Below are 12231 nucleotides of genomic sequence, written 5' to 3' on the forward strand. Positions count from 1 at the left end.
CCATTGGCCTGGAGGTCAATTCCTCCGAGTGACACCAACAGCAATCAAGGCTCAACTACAACAAAACTGCACACAGTTCACAAAGGGGTTCACCAAGAGTGTCCACCTGAGGTGATTGGGGAGGCTGATCCCCTGGGTCCTATAGGACACCTACAACACAAGGCCACTCTATCAATTCAAGGATACTTAGCAGCTACCCAATACATAAAAACAAACATAGGGAAGCAGCCAAAATGTGAAGACAAAGAAACATGTCACAAATGAAAGAAATGTAAGAAAGCAAACTACTGGATATAGAGTTCAAAACCATGGTTAAAAGGTTACTCAGGAATCTTCTAGAAACCTCTGAGGAACTTAGTGAGGCTTTCAAGGATCTTAGTGAGAATGCAAAAAAAAAAAAAAAAAAATGGAAAAGGACCAGTCATAAATTAAGCATACACTGACTGAAATAAAGAATAATATATAGGGCTTCAAGAGCAGAGTAGAGGATCCAAAGAATCAAATCAATGATTTGAAATACAGGAAGAGAAAAGAAATAAAACACCCAGAAGAGCAAAAAGAAAAGAAGAAACCAAAAATATGAAGATAGTGTAAGGAGTGCTGGGACAACTTTAAGCATGCCAACATCGGAATCATGGGGTTGCCAGAAGAAGAGAGAGAGCAAGATATTGAAAACCTATTTGAAGAAATAATGACTGAAAACTTCCCCTACCTGGTGAAAGAAATAGACTTACAAGTCCAGAAAGCACAGACAACTCCAAACAAGAGGAATCCAAAGAGGACCACACCAAGACACATCATAATTAAAATGCCAAGGGCAAAAGACAAGGAGAGAATATTAAAAGCAGCAAGAGAAAAACAGTTAATTACCTACAAGAGAGTGCCTATAAGATTGTCAGCTGATTTCTCAACAGAAACTATGCAGGCCAGAGAGAGTGGCAAGAAATATTCAAAGTGATGAATAGCAAAAACCTACAATCAAGAATACTCAGCAAAGCTATCATTTAAAATTGAAGGTCTCATAAAGAGATTCACAGACAAGAAAAAGCTAAAGGCATTCATCACCACCAAATCAGTATAATAGGAAATGCTGAAGGGTATTCTTTAAAAGGAAGAAGAAGAAAAAGATAAAGATAAAAATTTATTAACAACAAAGTGACAACAATTACATATCTATCAACAAGTGAATCTAAAAATCAAATGAATAAAAAAATCTGATGAACAGAATAAACTGGTGAATGGAATAGAATCGGGGGCATGGAAATGGAACACACTGACAATTCTCAAAGGAAAGGGAGTGTGTGCGGTGGGGTGTGGGAATAGATTAGACAAAGATCTTGTATGCATGCATGCATTACCTGTGGACACAGAAAATAGGGTGGCAAGGGCCTGGGGTGGGGTGGAAACTGGGTGGAGGGGAGCTATGGGGGGACAAAAGAGGGACATCTGTAATAATCTCAACAATAAAGATTAATTAAAAAAAATAGAAAAAGAAAGGGTGTTAGATTTTCTCAAATGCTTTTTAAAGCATCAATGATGTGATCATGTGATTTTTTTCCTGCAAGCATTTAATGTGCTGTATCAAATTTATTGATTTGCAGATATTGTACCAACCTTGCTTCTCAGGAATAAATCACACTTGGTCATGGTTGTATGATCTTTTTTAATGTATTGCTGGATGCAATTTGCTAAAATTTTGTTGATTTTAGCATCTATGTTCATCAGGGATATTGGCCTGCAATTCCCGCTCTTTGCTGTGTCTTTATCTGGTTTGGGGGCTAGGATAATGCTGGCCTCAGAGAACGAGTTTGGAAGTCTTCCTTCCTCTTGAATTTAGTAATAGTTTGAGGAGGATAGGTGTTAGTTTTTCTTTGCATGTTTGGTAAAATGCCCCTGTGAAGCTGTCCAGACCAGAGCTTTCCTTTGCTGGAAATTTTTGTATTACTCCTTCAATTTCATCAATAGTTATCAGCCGAATAAGTTTTTTGATTCTTCTTGATTGAATTTTGGAAGATTTTATTTTTCTAGGAATATGGCCATTTCATCAAGGTTGTCCAGTTTATTGGAGTAGAGTTGTTCATAGTTTTTTTTTGTTTTGTTTTGTTTTTTTTACAATACTTTGTATTTCTGTGGGGTCAGTTATTACTTCACCTTTTATTTCTGATTTTGTTAATTTGGGTCCGCTCTGTTTCTTGGTGAGTCTGGCTAGAGGTTCATCAATCTTGTTTATCTTTTTGAAGAACCACCTCTTGGTTTTATTGATCTTTTGTATTTTTTATTTCTATGTTATTTATTTCCACTCTGATCTTTATTATTTCTTATTTTACATTCTCACTCGAGCATATTTTTTTATTGATTTTTAGAGAGAGTGGAAGAGATAAAGACAGAAAGAAATAATGATTTGAGAGAAACACAATGATTAGTTGCCTCCTGCATGAGACCTGATCAGGGACTGGGCCAGGGAGGAGCCTGCAACAGAGGCACATGCCCTTGACCAGAATCGAACCTGGGACCTTTCGGTCCACAGTCCAATGCTCTATCCACTGAGCCAAACAGGCCAGGAAAATGATCTTTCTAATTTATTCCTTCTACTTACTTTGGGCTTTTCTTGTTGCTCTCTTTCTTATTCTTTATGTTGTAGGGTTAGATAACTTACTACAAGTTTTTCTTGTTTCTTGAGGTAGTGCCTACCTTCATCTCAGCAATGCTTTCACTGTGTCTCATAGATTTTGGATTGTTGTTTTCATTGTTATTTGTTCCCAGGAGGTTTTTTTCTTCTTCTCTGTTCTCATTTGCAACCCATTCATTGTTTAATAGCATTCTATTTAGCCTCCATATGTTTGATTGTTTTTTATTGTAGTTGATTCTAATTTTATGTCATTGTGATCTGAGAAGATGCTTGAGATGATTTAAATCTTCTTGAATTTGTACAGACTTGTCCTGTGTCTTAACATGTAGTCTGTCTTTGAAAATGTCCCATATGCACTTGAGAAGAATGTATATTCCATGGCTTTGAGGTGAAATGTTCTGAAGTTGTCAGTTTCATCTGATCTAGTGAGTCATTTAGGATTGCTGTTTCCTTGATGATTTTGTCTAGATTTATCCAATGATGTCAATGAGGTATTAAAGTACCCTGTTATGATTTTGTGTTGCCATCAATCTATCCCTTGATATCTTCCAGAAGTTTTTTTTTTATGTATTTTGATGCTCCTGTATTGGGTGCATATGTTTATCAGAGTTATATCCTTTTCTTGTATTGATCCCTTTAGTATTATGAAGTGGCCTTAATTATCTCATTATAGCCTTCACTTTGAGGTCTATTTTGTCATATATAAGTATTGCTACCCCAGCTTTTTTTTTTTTTTCCATTCACCTGAAAAACCTTTTCCATTCCTTCACTTTCAATTTGTGTGAATCTTTTGTTCTGAGATGGGTCTCTTGTAGACAGCAAGGGTCATGTTTTCTTATCCATTTAGCTATCCTATGTCTTTTGATTGGAACACTTAATTCATTTATGTTTAAGGTTATTATTGGTAGGTACTTGTTTGTAGCCATTTTTATTCTTTATGCCTGTGTTCCTCCCTCTCTATTTCTTCTTCGTACAATAGTGCCTTTAAGATTTCTTGCATTGCTGGCTTGGTTATAATAAATTCCTTTAACCTTTTTTTGTCTGTGAAGCTCCTGATTTCACCTTCAATTTTGAATGATAGCCTTGTTGGATAAAGTAATCTTGGATTCAGTCCCTTGCTTCTCATTACTTTGTATACTTTATGCCACTCCCTCTGGCCTGATACATTTCTATTGAGAAATCAGTTGATAGTCTAATGGGATATCCTTTGTAGGCAACTTTCTGTTTCTCTTTTGCAGCCTTTAAGATTCTTTCTTTGTCTTTAACATTTGCCAATTTAATTATGATGTGTCTTGGTATGGGTCTTTTGGGGTTCATCTTGTTTGAGACTCTTTGTGCTTCCTGGTCTTGTGTGAATTTTTTCTTCCCAAAGTCAGGATAATTTTCTGTCATTATTTCTTAAAGCAGGTTTTCTATTCCTTGCTCAGCTTCTTCTCCTTCTGAGACCCCTATTATGCAGATGTTGCTTTGATGTTGTCTGGAAGCTTCCTTAAACTCTCCTCTTCCTTTGTCTTTTTACTTTTTAAAGTCTTTATTGTTGAAAGTATTATGTATGTCCCATTTTCCCCCATTGATGCCCTCTAGCCCGCCACCACCCCTGGCCCCACGCTTTCACCACCCTACTGTCTGTGTCCATGGGTTATGCATATATGCATACAAGGTCTTTGGTTGATTACCTCCCAACCACCAACCTCCCTCCTCCCCCCCAACACACCTTCCCTTTGAGATTCTGCACTCTGTTCCATGTTTGCATGTCTTTGGGTCCACTCCATTCATCAGTTTATTTTGTTCATTAGATTCCACATGTGAGTGAGATCATGTGATACTTGATACATAGGGGTGCATACATCTTTCTGATTGGTGTTTTGGGTTTCTTAGAATATATTTCTAGAAGTGGGATCACTGGGTCAGATGACAGTTCTGTATTTAATTTTTTGAGGAAACTCCAGATTGTTTTCCATAATGGTTGCACCAGTCTGCTTTCCCACCAGCAGTGTACTAGGGTCTTCTTTTCCCAACATTCTTGCTAGCACTTGTCATTTGTTGATGGTAGCCATCCTGAAAGGTATGAGGTGATGCCTCATTGTCATTTTAATTTGCATTTCTCTGACAATCAGTGACTTTGAATATTTTTTCATATGTCTCTTGGCTCTGTATGTTCACTTTGTAAAAGTTTCTATTTAGGTCCTTTGACCATTTTTTAATTGGATTGTTTGTCTTCCATTTGTTAGGTTGTATAAGTTTTTTATATTCCTCCTGCTTTAATTTTTTTCCAATTGCTGCTCTGAATGTTTTTTTTCCCTACCCTGTCTTCTAACTCACTGATTTTTTTCCTCAGCTTCATATAGTCTACTGATGAAACGTTCCAGGGTGTCCTTTATTACAGTTATGTCATTCTTCATTTCTCCTTGATTCTTATCCATTTTGGTGTATTTCCCACTCAGCTCCTTATAATTTTCATTCAGTTGCTTGTAATTCTCAGACAGATGTTTTAGCATCTTTATAACCATTACTTTGAATTCTTTACCTCACAAATTATTTGCCTACATTTCATTTAGTTCCTTTTCTCATGATTCCTCCTTATGTCTTTCCTTTGTGGATTGTTTCTTTGTCTCCCCTTTTTTTGCTATCCCTTTGTATTTGTTTCCATGTCTTAGATCAAATTGCTATGTCACCCAGCTTTTTTGGAGGTATGCTTTGTAGTAGGTGTTTTGTGGGACCCAGTGGTACAGTCTGTATCTCCTGAGCTGGGTGTTCTAGGAAATCCCCCTACTTGAGTCATTTGGGTTCTCCTGATGCAGTTGGGACTTAAATGTTATTGTCCCATTTGTGGATGGAGTCTCCTTACAGGTTGTCTGACTATGTGGCTCACCCCAACCTTGCCATGCAAGCTGTTGTGGATGTGCTCAGGGTTCTAGCTCCCAAAGCAAGAGTTACCTGCAAGGTCCCACTGGCATGCAACTCACTGCACAGTCCTGGAGCCTGCACCAGGGTGGCCAGTGACTCTATGACTCACTGTGGGGATCCTAGAACCCACGGAGAGGGTCTCTTTCTGGGTGCTGCTGGTATGCTGCTCACTGCACAGGTGCAGTGGGTCTAGGGTAGTGTCCAATGCCAGTCTGGTTGGTGGTGGAACTGTAATCCTAGCCACCACTGCTCTCCCCCTTTAAGATGGCATGGTTTCCATGCCATCGCCATGGCCTTCCAGGAAGTGCCTGTGGCAATAACAGGGGCTCTTTGTCCAGGAGAGTCTGATCTGCCAGCCCCTGAGACTCCTGTGAAATCTAACTGTCCCTCATAGACAAACACACAAACCATGTACATTCACACATTCCCCTCTCACTCCCTTACTCATTCACACTCTCACCCTCACTCCCATCCTGCCAGCCATCATGTTCTATTACTTTACTTTTTATTGGTTTCATCAAAGTTAAAAGGTGTGAGGGTAAAGGTTTGCCTCGTTTTCTTGTAGGAAAAATTATACTTTTCAAAGAAGAATTGAGGAGAGGAATAATACTACCATATAATTTAAAAATTAACCTCATGGGAACCTGTTTGGCCTCATGTCTTTTATGGCACTCCATGAACACAAGGACCATATCTTATTTCTGATACTGCAGTACTTACTTCTTGGTACATGTGCATATAAGTGCTTGCTTGAATGAATAAAAGTTAGCCTGCTGATTCTAGTTCCTCTAAATATGGAAAAAAATGCTCATATAAAAATCAAGAGATATTTATTGTTTGGGTTGCCTAGAATTGGCAAAACTGTCCATTTAAATGGCTTGTATTCCCTCAAGAAACTTCCCTGTGCTCCATAAAGTGAGCACAAATTACTAGCAGGCATCACAGATCTTCTCCAAAGCACTGTGCAGTGGGTATCTCTGGAGAGGATGCTCTGAGAAATCCACTTTTTACTATTTTACCCAAGGGAGCAACACCTCAAGCATCTAATATTTTTGTTGTTGTTGCATATTTCCAGCACAAAATGATAATAAATCACAATAAAATTATATTAAACATAGAAAATCATACTTTCCCCTCCTTCAAAAAATAAATTGCCCATGAAAATTTACCAGTCATGAGAGTGAAGGTGATGGGAATTCCTGAAATATTCTGGAAGCAGGCTGAAAGCTAGAAAGAGTAATTCCCTCTATACTCATATAGTTTTATATAGAAGAGTCAGCATTTCAGGGTAGCTTTTTCCTAGTACATTTCAAATAAGAACATATCGCTGTCTCATGTATCACAGATAATTTCATTTCCCATGAGGTATCATCTAAAATGACCTAAAACAAAATTACCCCTTCACAAAGCTATCTGAAGTGCCTCCTGACTTCACCACTGTCAAATTCTTTGCCTCTTTGATGAGCACTTCTAGTATTCCTCCAGATAGTACAGGTGGTTTCTTCTTTCCCCTTTTAAAGGTCTTCTTTCCTGTGTGAGCTATCAAAATGAAAGGGAGAGAGAGAGAAGGAGGGAGGAGGAGGAGGAGGAGGAGGAGGAGAAGAAGAAGAAGAAGAAGAAGAAGAAGAAGAAGAAGAAGAAGAAGAAGAAGAAGAAGAAGAAGAAGAAGAAGGGGAGGAGGAGGAGGAGGGAGATAGATCATGAGTTCCATTTAAAAATTTACTAAAAAATACTAAGATTTATTTCATTTACTAATTGAATCAGGCCTTAACACATAGTTACCTTTTTATTAGGTTTGGTGAGAACACTTAAGATTTACTCTTTTAGCCAATTTCAAATATACAATATAATACCATTAGGTATAGATACCATGCTGTACATTAGATCTCCAGAACTTATTCTCCCCTAAAGTGAAAGTGTGTACCCTTTGAGCAACTTCTCCCCATTCTCCCCTTGCCCAAGCCCCGGGTTACCACTGGTTTACACTCTGCTCCTGTGAGTTTGACTTTTTTTAGATTTCACATATAAGGGAGGTCAGATAGTATTTTTATCAATTACATCTCCATAATGCTGGGGAGAGGAAATAAATTTTATGCTATGATTCTAAGGCCTTCCAGGGTTTGCGAGGAAATCCCCCAGAAAGATACATGATCTTCTTTGGGGGCAAACTTCATTTGAGGTTCTGTATCACTTTCCAACTATATATGAATTTAAGCTAAGGTGGATTGTATTTTGACACAGTGACCACAAATATTGAATTTTCCAAAACTACAGTTTCACATTAATAACAATAATATTTCAGATTGCAGACTTAAGTATGGAACAGATATCTTAATATTATTGTATATTTTTCCATGTATTGATTTAATTTATTTTTACTCTGTTGGATTTCTTCTAGATAGGTCTTTCATTTGTGTTTGTTGGGAAAAATAAACAAATAAATTTAAAACTTTAAGTACTACCCTGCAAAGTATCTTTTCACAGACTATAAAAGAATAAAATGCAAATGATCCTGAGAGTTGCCTGAGCCACATTCTTGCTCTCATTGGAAAATAACTACAATGAAAACCACACACAAGCATCAAGACTCTAAAAGAGAAAAGTCCATAACTCTCTTCTTTGAAATTTTAGTCTTGTAAATTGTCATCTCCATGCGGGGCCAGTTCTTTATAAGGGATATAGCCCAGGCACAATTATATTTTTGAGTGAAAGAACACTCTTTCTACATCCCATCTATATATATTAAAGCCTAAGCGACCGTTAAGACCAAACGACCAGAACGACTGGAACGACTGGTCGACCAGTCACTATGACGTGCACTGACCACCAGGGGGAAGACACTCAATGAAGGAGCTGCCCCCTGGTGGTCAGTGAACTCCCACATTCAACCTCCCATGGCCCCTGCCCCCAGCCAGCCAACCTCCCATGGCCCAGCCCCCTGGCTGGCTGACCCTCCAATCGAGCCCGAATTGGGGGCTGGTCAGCCAACCTCTATTGACCCCTCCTCCTGGCCAGCCAAACTCTTGCAGCCCCTCCTGTGGCCCTTCCCCCTTGCTGGCCAACCTCCTGTGGCCCTTCCCCCTTGCTGGCCAACCTCCCGTGGCCTCTCCACCCTCCCCACCAGCCAACCTTCTGTGGCCCCTCCCCCCAGCTGGCCAACCTCCCATGGCCCCTCACCCTGGCTGGCCCCCCAATAGGCCTCAATCACCAGCCAGACCAAGGGATCGCACCGGTGCAAGAATTCATGCACTAGGCCTTTAGTTTCTATTATAATGAAATGTGCTCAACATGAATAATAACCACTACCACCTTTATTTAGTACAGTTTTAAGCAGTTTCATAAATGAACCTACAGTGGGGCCTTGACTTATGAGTGTCCCAACTAACGAGTTTTTCAAGATAGGAGCCGTCTCTCGGCCAATTTTTTGCTTGGAGTTGTGAGCTAAAATTTGGGTTATGAGCCAGCTTCAGATACCCCACTGCTAGTTGGCGCAGCGAACGTCACAGTGAACGCCACAACATCAGCCCAGCATCACGTGTCTCACTCGTTCACTTTTTGATTTGACATACGAGTAATTTGAGTTATGAGCTCCGTCACGGAACGAATTAAACTCGTAAGTCAAGGCCCCACTGTATTTAATCCTTGCAATGTCCTTATAAAGTAAGGAAATGGAGGCCGAGATATAGTAAGTTACTTACACAGGGTCACAATGAAGAGGGTGATAATGAATGGAAGGATAGAGGAGACTGCCTATAGGAGTTGATGGAAGGAGAAAAGCAAGAGGGATTTAAAAGTTGATTCCATCTGGATTTTTCCTTTACATTCTGTGTTCTAGATTAGCACTTCCTCAAGACTTGCTGGGTAGCTGTGAATGCCATTAAGCCATACAGCAGCTATCTATACCTCCCTTCTCTGCAGACAATGCCCCCCCCCCCCCCCGGGAAGATCCTATATCTCTGGGACTTCACAGAAACAAATGTTGCCATTAAGACTGGTTTCTATGTATGAACTTAGAATCCCATACCGTTCTCCATATATAGTACATCTCAACTCTCCTCAAAAGCCAGTGACACCTAACCCTTTACATTTCATGTGTGTAATGCAAAAGTAACATAGTCCAAAGAATCTCTGATCCCTATTCTCACACTTCTAGAACAAAATGTTCTTGATTAAAGGCATTTATTTTTACTTTACCTTGAAGTTGTCCTGGTGGGAACATCAGGTATTCATCTGGGGGAATATATCGTAGAACAACTGTCAGCTCTCCTTTGTATTGAAGGCCAATATCAGTAGATAATTCCATCTGGCCAAGAGAAGACATATAAAAAGTGAAAATGCTTGTTTTGTTATTTTGTAGCCCATGTTTATACAACATTTACTTGGTGATTTAAATGTGAGAATCCATTCCCATTCAACTATGTTATCACTTACTTGTTTAAGAAATGTCTTATGTATGAGAAAAGAGAGGCTGGAAACTCTAAGAAGGTATTTACATATAACTTTTAACATTAAATTAAAAAGAATTTGAGAGGAGATGTGTAACACACATTTGGTCAGTTAATAGATACTGAGTGCCTGTGATGCATTGAGGACTGGACCATCACTGAACATTCATATAGTTTGGGGTATGAGGCAGGGATAAAGATGTCACTGAAGATAGCCTCATAAGGTACTTCTTCCTCTCTGTCCTAGATGTCCTAAGGCTTTCATAAGTGACTAAGATGGGGAAAGTAAGCAGTAATGCTTGATTCACACTGGGCTACCAGCCGCCAATTATAATTCACATCACTAAAATTCAATGTGGAAAAACTAATTCACTAAAACATTGCTGGTGGAAATGTAAAATGGTGTAGTCAATCTGGAAAATAGTTTGGCAGTTTCTTAAAAGACTAAATATGTAACTGCCATACAACCTAGCAATTGCACTTGTGGGCATTTATATTAGAGAAATAAAAGATTATATGCACATAAAAACCAGTCCACAAATATTTGTATCATCTTTATTTATAACTAGTAGCCCGGTGCATGAAATTTGTGCACATTAAAAGGGAATTAATTGACGGAAATATATTAATATTTCTGTTTGCTCTTTCTCTATAATAGAAGTGTGAGAGATGAAAGAAAATTGGTAAAATGTATATGAAAATAATATATATTTTTATTAATAAATAAGCAGTAGCAAAAGGATATAACAACAGAGGCATAATATAAAAAAGACAAACACGTGATATGAAAACAACAGTGATGCAAACAATGACTGATAAAGTGATTAAACTTATTCTAATATCTCCCTGTACACCAAAATAAGAGTGAAAACACTTTCAGAGTGCTTGACTAATTTCCCTTGCGCTGAAGTATTTAGAACTTTAACTTTAACATCACATGCTCTTTGAACTCGAGAGAAAGCAACATATAACTGACCATGTGCGAAAACGGGTTCAGGTAGGAATATGCCTGCTCTGTCTAGAGTTTGTCCTTGTGATTTATTAATAGTCATCACAAATGCTGGCATCACGGAAAACTGTTTTTGAATCAATTTAAACGGAAGGCCAGTGTCCGATGGGGCCAAATCAATTATTGGAATCAGAACAACCTCTCCCTCTGCAGATCCTGTTAATACTTCAGCTTTGATAATGTTAGGTTGTAATCTTTTGATAATAAAACTGGTACCATTACAAAGACCCCATTTACTATTAAGATTTCTCAATAGTATGATGGTTGCACCCACTTTCAATTTTAATTTATGACACAGCATTCCCAAAAGAGTAATACTATTAAGAAACTCGATGGGAAAATTTTCCTTTTCAGCATCATCTGTGGAATCAACAGAATCATCACTCAAATATATGTGAAAATCTCCATCGAGTATATCCAAAATTTCTTCATTTACTTTTTGAACATGCTCATTTTTTGGACAAAGAATTGCATGTTAAGAAATATTTTTAATATTATCTATAGATATAGTATTTCCAAAGATAGCTTCAATAATAGATCCATTACAAATCATTTCACAGGAGATTTCAATAATATTCATTCTTAAATGAAAACTGCTATCATTTGCCATCTCCAAGTTTTACTAACCATTCACTATAAGCAGAATCCTCTGATCTCATATTTGTTGTAAGAGACAACTTTCTGAAACATCTCCAAACATTGCAGTACTTTAAACTCGTTTGTACTATGGCCGATCACATAGCATGTGGTATAATACTGAGACATTGTCAAAAATCCCCTCCAAGAAGGAGAACTTTCCCACCAAATTCAACATTCAAATTTCTCTTAGTAATCTGTCTGTGGTGTTTATAGCATGACTGGGTGCCATGGTGCATTCATCAATAATGAGAAGTTGGGCCTTTTTAATAGTTTTAGCAACTTCACTGTTTATATTGAGTCTAGAAATAGAAGTTTCATTTAGTGGAATGGGTAATTTATATTGGGAATGAAAGGTGCTTCCATCGAGAAGTAAATTTGCAGCAATTCCTGTAGACGCTGTGGGTAAAACAGGACTACCACGACCTCTAATATAATGTATTAAAACTTTATAAAGGTACGCATCCATGCTCCAAGGGCCGATTCCTGCCTTAAACCTCGCCCTTACCAGAAACAGCTCAGGGAGGGGGCAGCTGTGGCTAAGAGGACCCAGGACTTAGTGCGTCCACACTCTGAGGGTGGGTTCCTGCCTGAAACCTTGCCAC

The 12231-nt window shown here is 38.5% G+C and overlaps 1 protein-coding gene across 1 annotated transcript in view; it reads right to left on the reverse strand.

Moving 5' to 3' along the window:
* SYTL5 (synaptotagmin like 5) overlaps positions 1 to 12231 on the reverse strand; it is a 209135-nt gene that overhangs the window by 39304 nt on the left and 157600 nt on the right. Inside the window, exons 13-14 of the mRNA XM_036306003.1 lie at positions 9731 to 9839; positions 6934 to 7075 (exon numbers count right to left, since the gene is read on the reverse strand). Of these exons, the coding sequence (XP_036161896.1) occupies positions 6934 to 7075; positions 9731 to 9839 (251 nt within the window). The remainder of the gene's footprint in view (positions 1 to 6933; positions 7076 to 9730; positions 9840 to 12231) is intronic.

This window comes from Myotis myotis, unplaced genomic scaffold (genome assembly GCF_014108235.1).
Source record: "Myotis myotis isolate mMyoMyo1 unplaced genomic scaffold, mMyoMyo1.p scaffold_m19_p_4, whole genome shotgun sequence".
NCBI lineage: Eukaryota > Metazoa > Chordata > Mammalia > Chiroptera > Vespertilionidae > Myotis > Myotis myotis.